This window comes from Symphalangus syndactylus, chromosome 3, assembly GCF_028878055.3.
Source record: "Symphalangus syndactylus isolate Jambi chromosome 3, NHGRI_mSymSyn1-v2.1_pri, whole genome shotgun sequence".
Classification (NCBI taxonomy): domain Eukaryota; kingdom Metazoa; phylum Chordata; class Mammalia; order Primates; family Hylobatidae; genus Symphalangus; species Symphalangus syndactylus.
Window position 1 is genome coordinate 61,045,760 of NC_072425.2, and position 20,689 is coordinate 61,066,448.

Here is a 20,689-nt window from a genome sequence, read left to right on the forward strand (position 1 = left end):
GGTGGAAAGGCAGAGTGGAAGCCGACTGGGACATCTGCACATACTTAAGAAAGTGCCTGACACAGTGGGACCTCATGTAGCCAGAAACAGGAGGACAGTAGGGGTAGCAAGCAGAGTCTCCTTTGGGACATTGCAGGCCAAATCACGCAGAAAGGCAGTGTGCAGCACAGCAAAAGCCTTGGACCAGGAATCAGATTATCTGGCTTTGAGCTTTGAGTCCTAAGTTTGCCCATATAAGCATCTTTAGTCACATAACATAAGCTCCCTGAGTCTCAGTTTTCTCATCTGCAAATATATTTACCTTGCCTGTCTTATAGGCAAGACACACGAAGAGAAAAAGATGAGGTAAAGTTTATACAAACAACTTTGCAAATGAAAAGAAGATGGCCATTCAAATTTGGATATTATATTTGTCATTAGTTCAATTGGGCTGGCAGTCTCTTGCTTTGAATGAAGCCAGGATCAGTTGGCACCTTTAAAAAGTTTAAAGAGAGAATTAGGTAAGAAGGTGTAATCTTTAGTTTAAAGGGGTTGGTAGATTTATTAGTCCAGTTGGGTTGCTATAACAAAATACCATAGACCGGGTGGCTTATAGACAACAGAAATTTATTTCTCACAGTTTTAGAAGCTGGGAAGTCCAAGATCAAGACACCAGCAGATTCAGCATCTGGCAAATGCCTGCTTCCTCATAGATAGTGCCTTCTTGCTGTGTCCTCACACGGCAGAAGGGGGGAAGCAAGCTCTCTCAGACCTCTTTTATAAGGATACTAATTCTATTCATGTGATCATGACCTAATCACCTCCTGAAGGCCCCTCCTCTTAATACCATTGCATTGGAGATTAGGTTTCAACAAATGAATTTTAAGGGAACACAGACATTCAGGCCATCACAATAGTGAAAGGTGGGAGACTTGGCCTGTTGTTTTTTAATGTTGCTGACTCTTTCCCCCAGGCTGTCAAAGTGCCTCACATTGGGCTGGGAGCCCTGGATTCTTTGTGCTCCAGGGAAATCCCTAGTTGTAACCACCTTTGAGTTTATCTGAGTCTTATACTTATCAGGGAAGAAATGTTCTTCTCTGAGTCATATTATTGGAGAGTCTCAGGGTTGTAATCCACTGCAGGAGTCACCTGGTCTAATACAAGGCACATCCTATATGCCCCTGTCCCTGGCCATGGGCCTCTGCTACAACAGAGCAACAGGAGCCTGTGAATGTAGAGGCTGACCTGGCATCCTCCTGGCCATCTAATGCCAAGGCAGGCTTATACCTGGGATATCAGCCTGGTGAACCCAGCCTGTCTTAGAGCTATGCAATTGTCTGGACATGGCAATGTTGTGGGTTGGGGGCAGCAGGATGCTTCGTATCTCCAGCTGAAGAATGTTGGAAGGAGGTCTGATGGGGAGCAAAATAAGCTCATAAAGTCTCACCGAGGGCCCATCGTTGTAGCATAAGCAGTGATTCCTGGGGATATGAACAGCAGCCAGTCCAGCTGGCATGGACGGTCAGAGGTGGAGTAGAGCAATTCAGAATTGCACGCGTAAGAATGGATGGATGGGCTTTTCAGAGGTCAGAAAGCTACGCAGCCCACACAGGAATGACAGAATATTATACTTTGCAGAGCTAGAATCATAGTCATGAGTGGCCATGGCCAGAAGAAATCCCAGGAGAGCTCAAAAACTGAGAACCCTTCACAATAAAAGAAGAAACTGTTCATGGCGAATTTTTATAACCCCCTTCCTCCCTCCCTCCCATCCCTCCTTTTGTAAAGATTTCTCTATCTAGGGTTCTTTCCCTGTAGGAAGCACTGTGCTCACCAGAACAGCTGCAGGCCTCACCTCTCTTGGGAGGTCACTCCTGGCTCTCTCCTCACTCACACAGGATTAGGTGCCCCTCCTTGGTGCTCCCATGGGACCCTGGCCATCAGTCACCTTCATGAGAGGCATGGTGTTTCAGCTGTGGCTACAGCACATAAAGGAGTCATGTGGCTGGGTGCGGTGGCTCACGCCTGTAATCCCAGCATTTTGGGAGGCTAAGGTGGGTGATCACCTTAGGTCAGGAGTGTGAGACCAGCCTGGCCAACATGGTGAAACACTATCTCTACTAAAAATACAAAAACTAGCTGGGCATGGTGGTAGATGCCTGTAATCCCAGCTACTTGGGAGGCTGAGGCAGGAGAATCACTTGAACCCAGGAGGCGGAGGTTGTAGTGAGCCAAGATCGCGCCATTACACTCCAGCCTAGGCGACAGAGTGAGACTCCGTCTCAAAAATAAAAAAAATAAAAATAAAAAGTCGAGGGTAGTTATGAAATAAAGTAGTGATCAAGACCAGGACTTAAAATGAAGTAGAATTTTAAAATAGTGGATTATACATAGATATGTAACTATTGTTCCATAAGACATTAATTTCAGTGGTGCTTCTTCCTGTGTGTGTTTGGGTACAGGGAGATTATATAAAATGTGTTTCTTGGGGCTGGGCGTAGTGGCTCAAGCCTGTAATCCAAGCATTTTGGGAGGCCGAGATGGGCGGATCACGAGGTCAGAAGATGAAGACCATCCTGGTTAACACAGTGAACCCCGTCTCTACTAAAAATACAAAAATTTAGCTGGGCGTGGCACACACCTGTAGTCCCAGCTACTCGGGAGGCTGAGGCAGGGGAATCGCTTGAACCCAGGAGGCAGAGGTTGCAGTGAGCCGAGATTGCACCACTGCACTCCAGCCTAGGTGACAGAGCGAGACTCTGTCTCAAAAAAAAAAGAAAAAAGTATTTATTAATGTAGGTCTCAGACCAGAAAGCTTAAAAATTATGGTTCTAGACAGTGAGTTACTTAAGGTGGGGACTACGGTTCTCTGGAACAAAGCAGAATGTCCAATTCGTATATATCAGCTGCAGAGTAAATGGCTATAAAATGAAATAATGAAGAAAAGGACTCCATGGCTAAGCAAGTCCTCATAAATTTCCTTTCTAGCCCATGCCAGCCATGGGAGCTTTTAATTCAAGATGGTAGCAGGCATCTTGCTGTTCCCCACTCCTGTTGCCCAACAGAAACACTCAGGCTAGAAGGTAGTCCTGTCAGCCGGTCTAGGGAACACTCTGACCAGGCTGAAATGGCAACATATGTCAAGCCAGGATTGCATTCGGTGCACTTCAGTTTCAAACCTGAACACATTTTCACAAGATGCCAAGTGAGATGCACGAGTATGGCTGGCTCAGTCTCTGCCCTTAAGGTGCTTATCGAGGTGGGGATGATCAGTACACCAATAACTAGACAGAGACAGAGGTGAAAATGCAGTGAGTTATGGAAGAAGAGAAAGTAGTCAAAGACAGGGAGAGGAAGGGAGAGAGAGAGAGAGACTGTGTGCACTGGGAGGAGCAATCTGGGAAGGCTTCCAGGGGAAGGCAACATTTGACTCCTTTTTAAAGTATGCACTGGTTTTGGTTTTGACAGGAAGCATGGGGAGTGGGGAAGGGTGCGCAAACATCCACCTGCAGGCAGACTAGGGCAAGCAGCTAGTATCTCTGCAGCAGGTAGGGCAAGCGGGCTCCCCAGCTGCCAACCAATAGGCTTAACGAGATACCTGCACAGTTTCCTTGCCATCTGTTGCTGGTCTCAGCCAGACACACCTGCATGCTCCTTTCCAGAGGAGGAAACAGAGCCATGGCCAGTTAGTGAGTAGGGTATAACTTTGAGAATATTAAACACTGATATTAAACATTGGACATCCAGCAACACAAAGATAGCTTATAGCTGTAGAACATCTGCACCATCTGTCTGGCAGGGGTTTTTGTTTTTGTTTGTTTGTGGTTGTCAAATTTCTCTGAGCCATGCCCTTCATTCACCTTTCTGCATATCTAGTCAGTGCTAGCTACCTCCCATGTCTTTTTGTTTCTTCTTTCTTTTTTTAAAAAACACCCAGGCTGTCAGCTATCATGCTCAGGGCTAGTGATGTATTGGGAAATGTATTTTCTTTCGTTGGGTTGCAGTAGAACATAGGGACATTTGGTCAGGACCTTAAGAGCAGAAAGGGCCATTTATCTTGAACGTTACCTCATCTTTAATACTGGCTCAATTCACTCTGTGTCTGGAGGTAGTTCCCTCTAGACACAAAGTGGTAGCTTGGGCAGCCCGCTGAGATGGAGGGGCCAGCATTTGTGATGGAAACCAATCCTGTCTGGCTTGTGTCTGTTTTCAGAGCCAACATTACTCAGAGCCGCAGTTCCCACTCCTTGAACAAACAGCTCATCATTAACATGGAACCCCTGCAGCCCCTGCTTCCTTCCCCCAGTGAGCAAGAAGAAGAACCTCCTCTGGGTGAGGGTAAGTCTGTCTCTTCATCCCAAATGCTGGTGCTGCAGGCTCTCTCTGGAAAAAACAACGGAGGCACCAATTCTGCATCTGATGGGTAATTGATTAGTGTATGCGGTGGAGTGAGCCGTAAACTATGTTTTTAGTAAATAAGCTTTTTGCAGCTGGAAGGCTGTATTATACTGGGAGCTCTATTAGTTTCTCTTGGAGAGAGTTCACTGGTATAAAGTATTTCTAAAATTCTATATGAAAAGATTAATGGTGTTAGACCTACACCAGTCCAGTACGGTAACCGTTAGCCATGTGTGGCTGTATTAAACTAAGTTTAAATTCATTATAATTAAAAATCCATTTCCTCAGTCACACTAGCCAGATTCCCAGTGCTCAATAGCCACATGTGGCTGGTGGCTGCCATACTGGACACTGAGACTGAGATAATTTCCTCTATCACTGAAAGTTCTATTGGATGGTGATGTCTGCCACTGTAATCACAATTAAATTGGTGGCAGTAAAGAGTTCTCCACAAGTATCTCTACACTCATCATCCTATTTATTCCCACCAGGCTTCTTGTTCTTGAAACTTCATTTACATTGTCCAGCAGTTTTGATACAAGCTAAAAAAACGTGAAGTGCCCACTGCAACCCCCACATTTGTTATATTTTTAAAGATAATAATAATATGTGTGTTTCTAGGCATCTTTGTTTTTAAGGATTCTCACTTCAGGGAAGAATCTCACCACAATGCTTGCCACAAACACCTGCAGCCATCTCACATTTTATTAATTTCAAAGATTTGTTTAAATTAAGTTGATGAAATTAATTAAATTGAAAACAAATGCACACAAAATAAACTTATTGGAACCTTTGAATACAAACATGCTTTTTCTTAACTTTGTGATTCTGGTTTCATCGTTGAAAATCTGGATACTGGGCAGTTTCAAGAGGGCAGATCACTCTGTCCCCAAAAGATCACCTTCACCTCCAGCTTCAAGTCAAGAATTTATTTCACAGGAGAAAACTTTTTAGTCTATAATAAGGGTATGGCTTGGAAAGCAGATACCCTTCAGATAGGTAGCAGGAACCAATTTGCAGTGACATATAAAAAATTCTAGTAAATCTTTTCCTGAAAGGCAGCTTTGATGGTTAGAAGGAGAACTGGGCAACTGGATGCCCAAAATTCTATGGGTGGAGGAAAAGTGTGCAAAGTATGAAAGATGGGATCTTAGAAGACACTACTTGTCTTCAACTGGGCTACAAGAGATGATGATAATGAGAACACTCTCGTTATAAATGGCTTTTGTTATCTGTCTTAACAATGAACTCTGTAAGTTCCATGCCAAATTAATTTCCTTAGCCTAAGGGCCTCTGGGTCTATGTTGCTTGTCTGTGTTTTTCAGCAGATTATCTGTGTTTTGCAAATGAAAGAAAAGCAGTTTTAATTTCTGATCACTAAGGGTTTTCTGAGTTTCTTCCTATATGCTTGGAATATTGCTTTGAGTGAAAATCGTTTTTTCTGAAGGTCATGATTATCCCAAGTTTAAACGAAGGAGGATGTGGCTAATAGAGAAGAAAAGAGAAGGGACATCTCACAACTGGAATTGTGACTGTACCTTGTCTGCAAAGATAGAAGCTTAGATGGAAATGCAATTTGGAGGCCCAGATGGGTTGAATGATTATTATGGGGAATATGGAAGCCTAGGCCTGCTGCCTTGTGATCCCCCAAGATGTGAAAGGGAACCTGGTCAAACTTTTCTCCATACACTTCATCCCATTCAGTTAGGGACATCTGTTTTGCTCCATTTTCTATAATGAGGTTATAGAGATGAAAAATACTAGCTAAATACTAGGTGTGTTTTTGATATAGCAACTGTATGGACAATAGACAAACCATTATAATTAACTGCAAAAGAATTTAAAGAATCTCATGACAGGATAGGAATGCATAAGCTACCTTTTCAATTTTCCCAGTTGTTTTAAAGAATCATCTTAAATTATTTTACCAGCTGTAAAGTCAAACTGATAGATCTCTCTCTTCAAAATTCCACAGTAGCTCTATCAATATCTAATCAAATTATTTTCTCCAGGAGATTTGTCCCCTGACAGAACATCTTTGTGGGTTTTAAAGTTCAGACAAGTCATAACAACTTTCAGGATACAGACTCAATTAAAAAGCAAGAGAAGTAGAAACAACAATATTGTTAATTTTTCAATAAATACAGTGATTCTCTCAATTTAGAGTAAGAGCAAAATTATCTTAGGTACCACAAAATTCAAAGTATGATATCCACTGGAGACATAGCTCTGTGTTCCGGATACCATTGTACCTCTGTTACTAGTCAAATTCTGTTCCATGGCTCTTGTCTTTGAGTGTCAAGCAGTGGGATTCAGGCATTTCGTTAGATAGATACCTATTATATAGATTTACACTTGTCAGATTTATAAAGAGAAGAGAGACAGATGAGAGCTCTAAACAAAGAAGATGTTTTTGTCTTTGTGAATGGGCCTTGTTTCTGGGCTTTTGAGTGCATGCACTATGAAGAATTTTGTTTCATCTCTATATTTTAATATTTCTTTTTATTTCTGTGCTAGAGCCAAACTTAAAGGGGCTAGGAATTCATTCATTCCTTAATGTAACAATTGTGACAAATACAAGTTGTACACCCTGTAGACCACACTTACCATGTCCCAGTTCTTGTGGACTATACAGATGAAGACATGAAGATGCTCTCTCTTCTGGAGGCTCACAGCCCACTGGGGAGATGGCAATGGGATCACAGAGGCAATGACAAAGTTCTGCCTCTGCTGATTGAATTGTGTGCCCACTTTTCTGTGTGCCCCACTGGATATCAGTGCCTTGAGCTGCCTTGAGGGCATTTGTTCCTTTTTAGTCCCATTGGAGTGTCTGACATAAAATTAGTGGGCTAAGGAATAAATGGGAGAGATGGACAGGAAATTTGGTAATGGAGTGGTCTGTTTCACCTGCATGACGTGTGAGTGTGGTTTCAGGGAAGAGCGTTCTGGGGGATGGTGAAGGTGAGGTAGAAAGGTAGGAGAGGGCCAGATTATGGGCCTCGTGTGACTTGCAGGAGAATTTAGACTTTAACCTGAGAGCAGCTGGGAGGCATTGAGGGATTTCAGGTATGGGAATGATATCAATGGCATGGGAGTTGTATTTTATATCACTCTGGTGATGTGTAGAGAATGGATTAGAGGCGGATATGGCTGGAGCAGAGTTTTTCAACCTTAGAGCCACTGACCTCTTGAGCTAGACAGTTCTTTTTGTGGGATTCCTGTGCATTGTAGGATTCTACCCAGTAGATGCCAGAGGGACCCCACCGGTCTTGACAACGAAAAATGTCTCCAGATACTGCCGAATTTCCCCTGGGGAGCAAAATAGTTCTCTGGTTAGAAACCACTGGGTTGGAGGCACAGACTACACAGGAACCACTGGAGGAGCCCAGGGAATAGATAGGCAAGGGCTGAAGCAGGCAGAGAGAATGCAACTAGAGAGGAGGCAGTGCATACAAGGCATAGTAAGAGGCAGAGTTGTGGAGACAGGGTCGCTGGTTACATGGTACGGACATAGCCTGTGGACTCCTACCGTCTGGGTCCTGCTCTTGTCTCAGAGACACTGAGTTGAAAACACTTCAACCTCTTTATGTTTTTTTTTTTTTTTTTTTTTTTGAGACGGAGTCTTGCTCTATCACCCAGGCTGGAGTGTAGTGGCCCGATCTCGGCTCACTGCAAGCTCCGCCTCCCGGGTTCACGCCATTCTCCTGCCTCAGCCTCTCCGAGTAGCTGGGACTACAGGCGCCCGCCACCACGCCCGGCTAATTTTTTTTTTTTTTTTTTTGTATTTTTAGTAGAGACGGGGTTTCACTGTGGTCTCGATCTCCTGACCTCGTGATCCGCCCGCCTCGGCCTCCCAAAGTGCTGGGATTACAAGCGTGAGCCACCGCGCCCAGCCAAACCTCTTTATGTTAAAGATGAGACTACAGAGACCCAGGAATGTTTCAGTGGTGTGTCAGCATCACACAGGGAGTCCATGGCCAGCATGATTTCGTTGAGTTGTTGGAGCCATTGAGAGAGTTACATAATACTGTTGCTTCTCAGAGCTTCAAACACAGAGTGGTGGAGACTCAACGTCACTACTTACCTTTGTTATCACTGTTCCCCATCTGGATATACTGGTTCAGATTCTTGTCTGGGGGTTTCAAATCACATATTTTGGAACTAGATTTGTAAACGGGTCAAGATCAGCAGGTTGAGCCCTGTTAAAAGTGTTGTCTAATGGCTGGGCGCAGTGGCTCACACCTGTAATCCCAGCACTTTCAGAGGCTGAGGCGGGTGGATCACCTGAGGTCAGGAGTTCGAGACTAGCCTGACTAACATGGTGAAACCCCGTCTTTACTAAAAATACAAAATTAGCTGGGCGTGGTGGCACATGCCTGTAATCCCAGCTACTTGGGAGGCTGAAGCAGTAAAATTGCTTGAACCTGGGAGGTGGAGGTTGCAGTGAGCTGAGGTCATGCCATTGCACTCCAGCCTGGGCAACAAGAGCAAAACTCTGTCTCAAAAAAAAAAAAAAAAGTGTTCTCTAATTAAAAATTTTTTAAAAATCAGATTGGGAGAAGAAAGTCTTAACTTATGGAATCTCTATTTCTGTGAAGTGATGGGAATGTCCTGTCACCTTGTCTTAAATAGTGTGATTAGTGGGGACATCTCTGCCACTGCCATGGCCCTCTGGGGTCATGACCACCCATTTATCAGACAAGCTTTTTCCATTTTTTTCAAGTTTCTCAAAGACAGCTGGGCAGAGTATTATTGCCCAGATTAATGCAGTGGTGTTCTGGGAAAACGTGTGACCTCATTCAGCCATATGACAGCTGGAGGATTAGGTCTCAAGTTGGCTGTGTCAGGGTGGAGAAAAAACAAAATCAGTTCCTAGGCACCACTGGGCAACGGGAACGTTTTCAAAGCCCACCCAAAAGTTGCTTGGTTACAGGATCTGAGAGAACTAGTGCTGTGGAAAACTTCAGATGAGAATGGCGAACCATTTGAAGAGTGCCACTTAGAGCTTATGAGAATTTCCGGAGAAGAAAAAAATTACAGTGGGAGTTGTTCTAGGTGAAAATGACATTTTAAGGAGTCATTAATCTGAATAAATTCACATGCAAAATGGAGCAGGTTCCCCATAGTGGAGATAGCACCGAGCTTCTGCGTTTTATCGGTAGAGTATATGTTCTCATTATGGAAGAATGCTGGATTGTAGTAGAGAAGGGGAGTGAAATTAATCATGTGAGACTTGGTAACTGGCAATTACAGACACACAATGAAGATCACTGGTGTCTGCCACAGCAGTGGTGCAGGCTGGCATAAACGTGGTAGAAAAGCCATGCTTGGTAGGTACAACTATAATAAATAAGAGTTGAAAATGTTTGTTTTCCCCTTACTGGCAAAATGAAAGCACACTGGAGACACCAGAATTTTTATAAAGGAGGGTCTTGGGGTTTGCAAGCATCAGATTAAAGGGTCATGTGAAGCTGCTTTTGCATATGATCGAGAAAGTATCTTTATTGAAGAATAGATGGAAATTAAGAGAATGGTAAAACTAACTCTCACAAGCCACCCTTTAGCACCATCCCTGTAAATGTTTGTGTCTGTGTTTGCGTGTGTTTGTGCCGAGTGTATATGTGAATGCATGTATGTGTTGTGCATGTGATGGAAGTGTGTGTGGAAGGCAGAGGCAGGGGTGTTTAAAGGGTTGCTTACAATGTCTTGCCCTAACCATAGATGGCTTAAGGTGGTTTCATTGAAATTCTAGAAAGTCTGTGTGTGAACATGCAAAGGCATTTTGTGCATATAAAAAGAGTATTGTCCTCATCCATCAGGCATGCCATACTCTTGGTCCCACCCACCCTCCACCCAAACACGTAACAGGTGACTGGTGGGGCTGCTGCATTGTCTATGCGTATGCCTTTCATGCACTACACAGTTGCTCCGATCTGTCACTGGCGAAGTCTCTGACAGCCCAAGGCTGCTGTGGTTATACCATGGTGAGTTCCTTATCTTACCCTCTACCGGGTTTGGTCTTCCTCCCTGCCTGTCTGACATGGACATTCTCCTCCCTCTTTTCTCCCTTTCTGTAGTTCCATGGTCATGGCTCAGACAAATTTACCCTTTTCTCACGGCTTTGGTGTCTTTCTTCCCACCATTTTCCCCCAGATGCTAAGCCATTTATTCCCTTTGGCTCAGATGTGTCAGGACAGATGCATTAGCAGTGATGCACTGCGTTTTGTTTGTTTGTTTGTTTTGAGACGGAGTCCTGCTCTGTTGCCAGGCTGGAGTGCAGTGGCATGATCTCAGCTCACTGCAACCTCTGCCTTCTGGGTTCAAGCAATTCTCCTGCCTCAGCCTCCCAAGTAGCTGGGTCTACAGGCACATGCCACCATGCCCAGCTAATTTTTGTATTTTTGGTAGAGATGGGGTTTCACCACGTTGGCCAGGTTGGTCTTGATCTCTCCACCTTGTGATCTGCCTGCCTTGGCCTCCCAAAGTGCTGGGATTACGGGAGTGAACCACCATGCCTGGGCTGCAGTGGTGTTTTTGAAATTTCTTTTGTGTTACGTCCCATGAAACAGAAGCTGTTTACGAATCCTGTGGAATCACCTTTCCCCTTATGGTTCCTGCTATCTGGTGATGACCAACCCCAGTTCTAATTAGACTTGTCCCTACCACAGGGTTTTGTGATTGCTGTTTGCTTTATTTTTCATTATAAAGTTAGTACATCATCTTCTAAAAAATTCAGAAATCACAAAAAAGCATAAATGAGAAAAAAAAATAACATCCTAGCTTGCCCCCTCGTAGAGGAAATCAGTGTTAATGCGTTAGCAATGTCTTCCCTATGCATTTTAATGCAGTTGCGGTTATCCAATATACTAAATTCTTAAAATTCCTGCTTTGTTTATTTAATGTGGAAAACACTAGTGCATGAAAACACATCAGAAATTGAACTGGAGATCAAACAATGAATTGGGAACATATTTAACACAAATACAGACAAATGGGTTAAATGTCCTAAATTAGAAGGAACTCATAAAAAGTGCTGTTTTAAGCATCATTTTCACATTGCACATGCTTGGACTATCCTGAACATTCTCATTTAATGGCATCTATAGTCTCCAGCTGCTGATAAGCACATAGTAGCTGGAGTTGCTTCTGCAGGAGCTAGGATGCCTCCACAGAACAGAAGGCAGCTCCTGTTTTTGTTTATAATTGCAGTATTGGATTAGCAAAATAAACAGAATTATCACACCTATTGGATTATTATTATTATTATTATTTTGAGATGGAGTCTCGCTCTGTCACCCAGGCTGTAGTGCAGTGGTGCAATCTCGGCTCACTGTAAGCTCTGCCTCCCGGGTTCACACCATTCTCCTGCCTCAGCCTCCTGAGTAGCTGGGATTACAGGCACCCGCCACCACGCCCAGCTAATTTTTTTGTATTTTTTGTAGAGACGGGGTTTCACCATGTTAGCCAGGACGGTCTCGATCTCCTGACCTCATGATCCACCCGCCTTGGCCTACCAAAGTGCTGGGATTACAGGCGTGAGCCACCGCGCCCAGCCAACACTTATTGGATTCTTGAAGACAGCACCACAGTTTGGGTCGGCAACTCCTCTAGGGTAGGAGATGCCAAGAACAGCTTGAGAACATAAAGGCCTGAGCACGCTCTGCAGATTCCTATTTTGCAGTCTTTTCAAAAGCTTTTTACCTTTTCTTTTGTGTTTTTCTTTGGAGCTATTCTCATCTTTAGAACTCTGGGTTTTTTCTTTTTCTTTTTTTGTATTTACTGACAACTTAAGTACTCATGAGAAGTTTATATCACTTGAAAGGGGACTTTGAAATTTTGAGTGTTTACTGTGTTGTAAGGAAGCTCAATGCCTTGTTCCTGATGCAAACTCAGTGCACCTTATCTTGCAAACATTTTGTATTTTACATCTTAAGACACCAATAGTGTGCATCATTTCAATTTTGTAGTTGGCTAATTCTCCACAAATAGTTCATTTTATGAAATACAGCATTCCGCAGTGGAAGCATAGCAGTGGTTCAGGTGGCTCCTGTCTTTCTGCATTAATGTCTCAGATGAAACCTGGTGTTGGCTCCTCTGCCAAGCAGCCAGGTGACCACAGACAAGACTGTCCACCTTTCAGAGCTTCATTTTCCTCATCCACAAAACAAGAATATTGGATTTGAGCACCACTCAATGCTTTCTAGCTCTTAACTCTGATTCTCTTGCTGAATGTCAAGGTAAAAAAAAAAAAAAAAAATCCAAGACTGTGGCTTGAGGCCTTTTTACTATGAGAATGGGAACTTGGGGACAGGAATATTTTTCATAGCTTTTGAGAGTTAAAGGGAATGTTGAGGAAGGTCTTGCACAAGTGTTAGCAACATATAGCCTGTGGTGGGCCCAGCACCATTTATTTCTGGCCTTCAAGTGAACAGTTACATTTTAGATGATGATAAAAGTACCTATATAATATCCTCCATTTTGCCTCTTTCGAACCACCTTCAACTTTTAAGTTTTAAAATTTTGCCAGCTAAGCTTAAAATGTACAATCTAAGCCTTCATAGAAAATGTTTGCTGGCCTCTGATCTAGCACATACCCTCAGGATTCTTCTACAAATGGCAAAGCCTAGAGAGGTGAGAAAATTTGCCCAATGTTACATGGTTGGGTAAGTATTCTGGAAAGCTGGGATTACATCCTTATACTCAGATTCCTGGCCCAGCTATCTTAGATGACGTTGAAGACAGCTAAAACGGCTCAACTCCTTCTTGCTGAAACAGAATGGGTAACTAAGGAACTACATCTATTTTTCAATTATAGCAAATGAATGATCAAAAGAGACAACATATTTTATTTAAGTATGGGTGATCTCTGTGGTTCAATGAGAAGAGCTCCTGTGTATACAGGACAGGGTGCAAGGCTTTGGTTTTCCAGCACAGCATGCCAGGACCTGCTGACTCCTCAGAGACTTCCATCACCCTAGAAGGAGGGGTGAGAAGGCTGGGGACCGAGTGTGTTGCAGCAAACAGAATTCTTAGTAGAGCCAGGCTGCAGGGGAAACAGACTTCCCACAGGAAGCTCGCTCCCTTCTGGGAATCATGTTCTGATTTTAAAGTTGAATTCATTAAATAAGGAATGACTCACTCCAGGGGCTAGTTCTAATTACTCATTTGCTTACAGTCTGTGTTAAGAGTGGCTGTCTTTGTGGAAGCAATTCAGTAGCAGAGCTTCCCAAATCATTCCTCCTGTTCAGGTGAGCATTTTGCTACCCCACTTAATAATAATTAATTGCTTCAAAGGACTTGGCTAGGGTGAAAAAATAAGTCAGTCAAGTGTCCTAGGAAGTAGTCTAGTCATAGTCCTTGAGGGCTGGGATTTGAGCCAGAGGAGAGTGTTGTGTGACCAGCTGTGACAGCCAGAGTGTGGTCTGCGGAGGGGAAGACATTTTGCTTGGGACTTAGATAAATAAACACTCTCACCACTTCCCTAAGAAACCACAGAAGAGGAAAGGTGAAAATATTACTAAACCTATTGTTGCTAGAAAGCAGAAGCTAGAATTTTCTGAGTTTTAGATGCATGGGGTTCTATTTTCTTGCATTTTTGTCAGTGGGTTGGTAGTGAGTGTTAAGTAGATGTTCTTTGCAATCCCCAAGCTTAAATTGAGACAGGATCTCAGAGCCTCTCCCTCCATCTCCTCCCTTCTCTTAAGATCCAGTGCCACTTAAATGAGAGAAAGTGTTGGGCAGTGTGTGCTGGTTACCATTCTTTTAGGTGGACTCTTTATAATAGATCTGAGGCGATGCAGGCAAGGTTCAGAGAAGAGGCTCTGGTCAGCTGGCTCAAGGCTGAGTCTTGGGAGTGTACGCTCATGCCGTAAACAGAGGAGTGCAGTGTCATTCCTGGTTTGGCAGATGGCGAATTGGAGGTCCTAGAGCTGTGGCTTCCAGAGCAGGGTACATACAATGATCCACTGGGGTGGAGGAAGAAATTATTCAGACTTCTACTGATATTTTATTTTTATCACTTCTTCATAAAATTTCTATTGTATAGGTTTTATAATGTGCAGATATACAATGACAGATATACATGTATCTAATTTATAAATAAATATGCAGTTATTTGTATGTACAAACATTTTTTCCCCAAAAGAAGATTTGGAAACAGCTGCTCTAGATTTTGAAGATGAGTCTACCAAAATGAAAAGGGGTGGGGGTGATATGTTTTTGAAACTCTGAAATCTCTGTTCATGCCAAAGCCCTAGATTCCAAAATAGATGTGAGAACTGTCTGCTCTAGTTACGGTGGTGACATGCCATTTTACATGCTTTTGGTCTATCACTCCGGTAAACCAGGGTGAGTCACCCAAACACAGTCAGGGCTTTTGCCAAGCTATTGGGTAGGTGCTGTGTCACTCTCATTTAAGCATCGTATGGTGACCCCCTAAGTCCCCAATATACGCAGGTGCTGGACTGCACTTCAGTGGACACTGAATACAATATTAATGGGGATTCTCTGGTGGCGGGAAGACCACTGGACACAGAATGAGAGGGCCAAGCTTTGTTCATTCATTTGTTCACTTGATTAACATTTACTTCTTATCTGGCACATGCTGGACATTGATATGACCTAGATCTTATTTTCTCTTCTGTAACACACGATGAGATTATTTCTGAGTTTCTTCTCCACTCTGATTGTTCTTTAATAATTCTTTCTCCAGATTGCTGCTGTTCTTATTTACATGGTTTTAGATCATTGGTCATTGCTTTTGAAAGCAAAAGGTATAGCCATCTTCTTTCTTGCTTTTTATTCTGTGAAAGACAGTTTTATTTTACTTTTTTAGAAAATTTTAATTTAAAGTTCCAGGATACATGTACAGAACGTGCATGTTTGTTAGATGGGTAAACGTGTGCCATGGTGGTTTGCTGCACCTATCACCTTATTACCTCACCTAGGTATTAAGCCTTACATACATTAGCTATTTATCCTGATGCTCTCCCTCCCCCGACCCCCTGCTGACAGGCCCCAGCGTGTGTTGTTCCCCTCTCTGTGTCCATGTGTTCTCATTGTTCAGCTCCCACTTACAAGTGAGAACATTTGGTGTGGGGTTTTCTGTTCCCATGTTAGTTTTCTGAAGCTAATGGCTTCTAGCTCCCTCCATATCCCTGCAAAGGACATGATCTTGTTCTTTTTTATGGCTGCATAGTATTCCGTGGTATATATGTACCACTTTTTTTTTATCCAGTCTCTCATTGATGGGGATTTGGGTTGATTTTTTGCTATTGTGAATAGTGCTGCAATGAACACACACTTGCCTGTATCTTTATAATAGAATGATGTATATTCCTTTGGGTATATACCCAGTAATGAGATTCTTTGGTCAAATGGTGCCATCTTCTTTTTAAATGTGGTAACTGAAACATGAAAAATGGGGAACAATGATATTTAAAAGCAGGGTTTAACTTTTTCCCTTTCTTTTTGTGAGTTGCAAATTTCTAGCATAAAATTGAAAATTAATAACAGCTAGCTTAAAAGGTAATATAAAATGAGTGTTTCTTACTTGAAAGAGCCCTCACTTCCTTTAGAGGCATCCAATTGGGAACTTTTAAAATCCTCATATCTCCACTTCAACATTAGAAATGTGATAATGGGCAGATGCTTTGGGTGAAAGAGAAATAAACAAGGTTTTCAGAATGACTCACTTGATAATCGGAACATAGGCGGGAAATTTTGCTATTAAGGAAAGGGTTATCCATATTTAAAAAATAGAGCATCCTTTGTTATCTGTGGCCTTCTCAGTACCTGCCTAGCACCTTGGCCTAGCTGAACAAATTGGCCCCTAAATACAGGCTTGGCCCCACCCCAGCTCTAGGACCAATTGTACCCTTACTGGGGAGGGAACTGAGAAGCCCAAGCCCAGCCCTTTGGATGGGCCCTTAGTTTGCTCTCTCTGTTGCTCTGTCCTGCTCTCTGGCTCTCATGCCCGCCTTCTTCCCTTTCCGGAGTCCCTGCCCTGGTCCCCGCCCCCACCCCCAGCACTCTGCTCCCCCAGGACCTTGACGGCCCTTGTCTCTGGGGCTAGACCGTGCTTCTGACACTGACCCTGTGGCTGGAGACGTGCCCCTGCTTGCTGATTGACAGTCCACATGGGTCATCCTTCACGTCTTATGTCCCCTGGGGCCATGTTCTGTTTCCAGAACAGGCTCTTAGTAGAGTCAGACTTGTAAATGCTTGCCTTTACTGTCAAACTTCTCCCATTGCCCAGTGGTCATAAGACATTGAATTGTCAAATCCATCTGCAAAATCCTAACCTTTACAGTATAACCCAAATGTATTTCCATGGCCACCCAAGCCATGTGCAGCCCCTCATCTCTGTCTACTGGATGTGCAGTTATCGCCTGAGGGGTTCTCTGCTTTCACTCCTATTCACTCCTCCTTCATCCAGATTTTCCATACAGTAGCCAGGGGATTATTTTGGTAAGTGGAGCTCAGATCTAGTTATGTTGAAATCTCAGCTCCTTCCCCTGGCCTATGAAGCCCTGCGTGCTTTGCCTCCTGCCCACCCCTCAGACTGTTTCCCATTCTCCCTTGAATAGGCCGAGCTCAGGGCAATCCCAAGGACCTTTGCAAGAGCTGTTTCCCCCACCCAGGAGGGTCTTCTCTCCAGTCTTTGTATGGCTATTTCTTTTCTTTAAGTTTTAGCTCAAATTTCAGCTCCTTGGAAGGTCTTCCCTCAGTGCCTAATTCTGTGTAATTCCTCCAATCTACCTGTTTGCTCCCTCTCATGCTATCACCCTGTTTTATTTTCTTCAGGGCACCTGACACTATCAAACACTGTCTCACTTGTTTGATTGTCTTCCTGTTTGTTGACTGCCTTCCCTAGCTAAAACACCAGCTCCAAAAGAGCAAGGACTTTACCTTGTTTCCCTCACTGTTCCCAGCATTTAGGGATGTTCCGGTACAAAATAAGAGCTAAACTAATATTTGCTGAATTAATGAACAAATGAATGAATGAATGTATGGATTCTAAATACAACCAGGACAGCATTTATTTATATAAAAGAAAGCATACAAGTAGAATATTCTCCTGGGATTAGGGTTTGCCAGAAGTCAAGCATGCTCTCTTGTTATGTTTTTTAGTGTGAAATCAAAAGCAATACTAGACCAAGTGTGATGGCTCATGCCTATACTCCTAGCACTTTGGGAGGCCGAGGCAGGAGTATCACTTGAGCTCAGGAGTTTGAGACCAGCCTGGGCAACATGGCAAAACTCTGTCTCTACCAAAAATAAAATTGCCAAGGGTAATGGCATGTGCCCGTAGGCCCAGCTACTCAAGAGGCTGAGGTGGAAGGATCACTTGAGCCTGGGAATTTGAGGCTACAGTAAGCCGTGATCATACCATTACACTTCAGGCTGGGCATCAGAGTGAGACTCCATCTCTTGAAAAAAATACCATATCATTGTAGAAAATTTGGAAAATACAAAAACACAAATAAAAATTAAAAACCACCTAATACTAAAACTGTTATCAATGTGTAGAATCCATCTATATATTACTGACAATTTTCATAATTTTAACAAAAATATACTAGAGATGCTATTTTATAATCTGCTTTTTCATTTCACAACATAACGTGAATATTTCCCATTACATTAAATATTCTTCTATAATTTTAGATTCAATGGACATACAATATTCTACCACATAAATATGCAAAAATATTTCTTACCATCTTTCCTCCACACATCCCACCAAACTGTATATGAGAATATCTCTCATTGTAGCCCTGCGAAAACTGGATATAACACTTTTAAAAAATATTTGATAATTTGGCTGGGTGCGGTGGCTCACACCTGTAATCCCAGCACTTTTGGACGGATCACCTGAGGTCAGGAGTTTGAGACCAGCTTGACTAACATGGTGAAACCCCATCTCTACTGAAAATGCAAAAATTAGTCATGCATGGTGGCGGGCGCCTGTAATCCCAGCTACTCGGGAGGCTGAGGCATGAGAATCACTTGAACCTGGGAGGTGGAGGTTGCAGTGAGCTGAAATCGCACCATTGCACTGTAGCCTGGGCAACAAGAGTGAAACTCTGTCTCAGCATGTATATATATATTTGATAATTTGAAAGACAAAACCTATGGTGATTGGCAACTTGTTTTGCATGTAGTGACCATTTGCTCTTCTCTTTTTGAGTCATAGCTAGATGGAAGACAGAAAGGTGCCCTTGGCTAGTGTTTTGGGTATAAGGATTGGGTTCTGCTACCTCTAGCTTCTTGATTACATGACAGCAACACAAGGAGCCCACAGTTCCAGAAGAGCCTGGGTTTTTCCACAGGGAGACACAGATGCCCTGTTTCTTAATACCATCTGCAAAGCTGTTGAGAAATATGGAGAACAAAATTAAAGCTTCATTTATTTATGTAATATAATGTAATTTCCTTTACTCAGAGAAAAATGCTTTATCTTTAATTGTGACTTATGTCTGGAGGGAGTGAAATAATAAAGCAGAAGTGATGGAGAAACAAATTCATCTTGTATGGGGACAAAGGAAGTAGACTCTTTCTTGAGAGTATTATACAGGAACCAAAACAGGCTGTTCTAATTGGAGTCAGTAAGTTCAGCATTGTCATCCATTTCCCCTCCAGGAAATCTTGGGAGACTACATTGGCATCTGATAAAAGTTTACCATCAATAGATTGCCTTGATGTATCCAAGTCATGGAACATCAAGAAATTCTTAAGCCCTAGGTTCAACCAAGATAAAGGAAAAACACTTTGTTTATATGAGTTGTAGGTAGCCTTGGTCAGTGAGATAGTTTAATTAGCCAATAATTGCGCCTCGGATAAACCTCACTGGCTACAATACTGCCACTGTGCAAAGCTGAGATAATTTAAATTATACTACAAGAGAATTCCTCATGCATGTTTCTGAAGAAAGCATTATAGTTGTGAAATTCCCTGTCTGGTCTCTATGGGAGCTTTTCAGCTGGTTTCATCCATGGACAGCTATGGAAGGTTTCCCTTCATGTTACTCCCGCCCCTATAGTTGGAGTAAACCATAGGTATTCAGGCCCTAGTTTTATTCATGAGGGTTTAGCGTACCATGGGCTGTTGAGTGTAAGGGTGTTTCTTATAGTAGGTAAATCAGAGAGGAGATAGACAATTATCTTGCTGCACAGTCTATGGGTGGCTTGTTGCGTAATGATGTTCACAGTATATGGTGCTTGATCCTTAGAGGTTGGGGGTCCCTTACCTCACCATCTCCTCTACTTGTGGCTTCTTCACTTTTCCCTTCAGATTATTTTGTCCCATCTGCAGGTCGAGGAGGAGGTCTTTCTGCCTTGGAGCAATGACTTGTGAAATTAGTGATCAGCTATTCATGGTCATTGTTTTATTTTTGGGTGGGCTAGTTTTGCTGCCTAGGCTAGGGATCGTTAGAAGGCCTTCAGGAATTTCATAAGTACAGGTGGAAGGAGAAGCTCATTGATCAGTATTTCAAAATACTGTTTTTGTTCTGCATTGGTATTTGGAGAGAGACAAGGCAGAGAAGTGGAGAGAAGGAAGTCAGAATCCCAGGCATAGTGTTTTCACAGAGTAAAGTGATCCTGACCTCCATGCCGACAGCTCGGTCCCATGCTACTGCTCTGTGCTTTCAGCTGCTTATTGGACACCTCCACCTGGAGGGCACATAACAGCTCACATTTAACACATCAAGCTTAATGTGTTTACAACTCCACTCATGACTTCTTCTTTCTCCAAAACCCAGTCTCAAACCTGCTCCTGCTGACTTGGTTGATGACATCACTATATACACAGCTGTCCCAGCCAGAGGCCTGGAAGCCACCCTTGCCTTGTTACCCTTTCCCACACTCCCTGTCTACTGAGACATCAGAGTCCTGTGAATTCTATCTCAGAAGAAGTCCTCATCACCTGCTCCCTGCTATCTCCTCTTCTTCTCTTTCTTGGAACATTGCAACATCTTTCTTATTGATCTCCCTGTAGCCCATCCCCTGAACTCCTGCTACAGTCTTTGCTGGAAGTAGTTTCTAGAACCTGGCCATTGACTGCATGGAGAATCCAATCCCATACAGTGGGGCCAATGGTTCCTCACACACTGGCCTCCACCCTCCTCTCCAGCCTTAGTTCCCTGCAAGGCCTTTTGTCCTGCCTGGACCCTCTCATCCTTCTCTCTCAGACAAAGCTTCTCCTTCCTGCACCACCTGTCTGTGCCAATTCCTTCCTTCTCGTGCTGGTTCTCTTGCTCTGGCTGTTCTTTTTTCTTTTCCTTGCTGCACCAGGTAAATTGATACTGATT

General features: G+C 43.2%; 1 protein-coding gene and 1 pseudogene across 3 annotated transcripts in view; one reads left to right on the forward strand and one right to left on the reverse strand.

Annotated features, from left to right (window-relative positions):
- Window positions 1–20,689, forward strand: part of FRMD3 (FERM domain containing 3) — a 300,351-nt gene that overhangs the window by 249,776 nt on the left and 29,886 nt on the right. For all 3 annotated transcript variants that reach the window (XR_008656633.2, XM_055272137.2, XM_055272136.2), the window contains exon 13: window positions 4,193–4,317. Coding sequence is in view for 2 of the 3 variants with exons in the window: in XM_055272137.2 (XP_055128112.1) it covers window positions 4,193–4,317 (125 nt within the window). In the remaining variant the exon portion in view is untranslated. The remainder of the gene's footprint in view (window positions 1–4,192; window positions 4,318–20,689) is intronic.
- LOC129480034 (uncharacterized) lies at window positions 19,085–19,257 on the reverse strand (annotated as a pseudogene).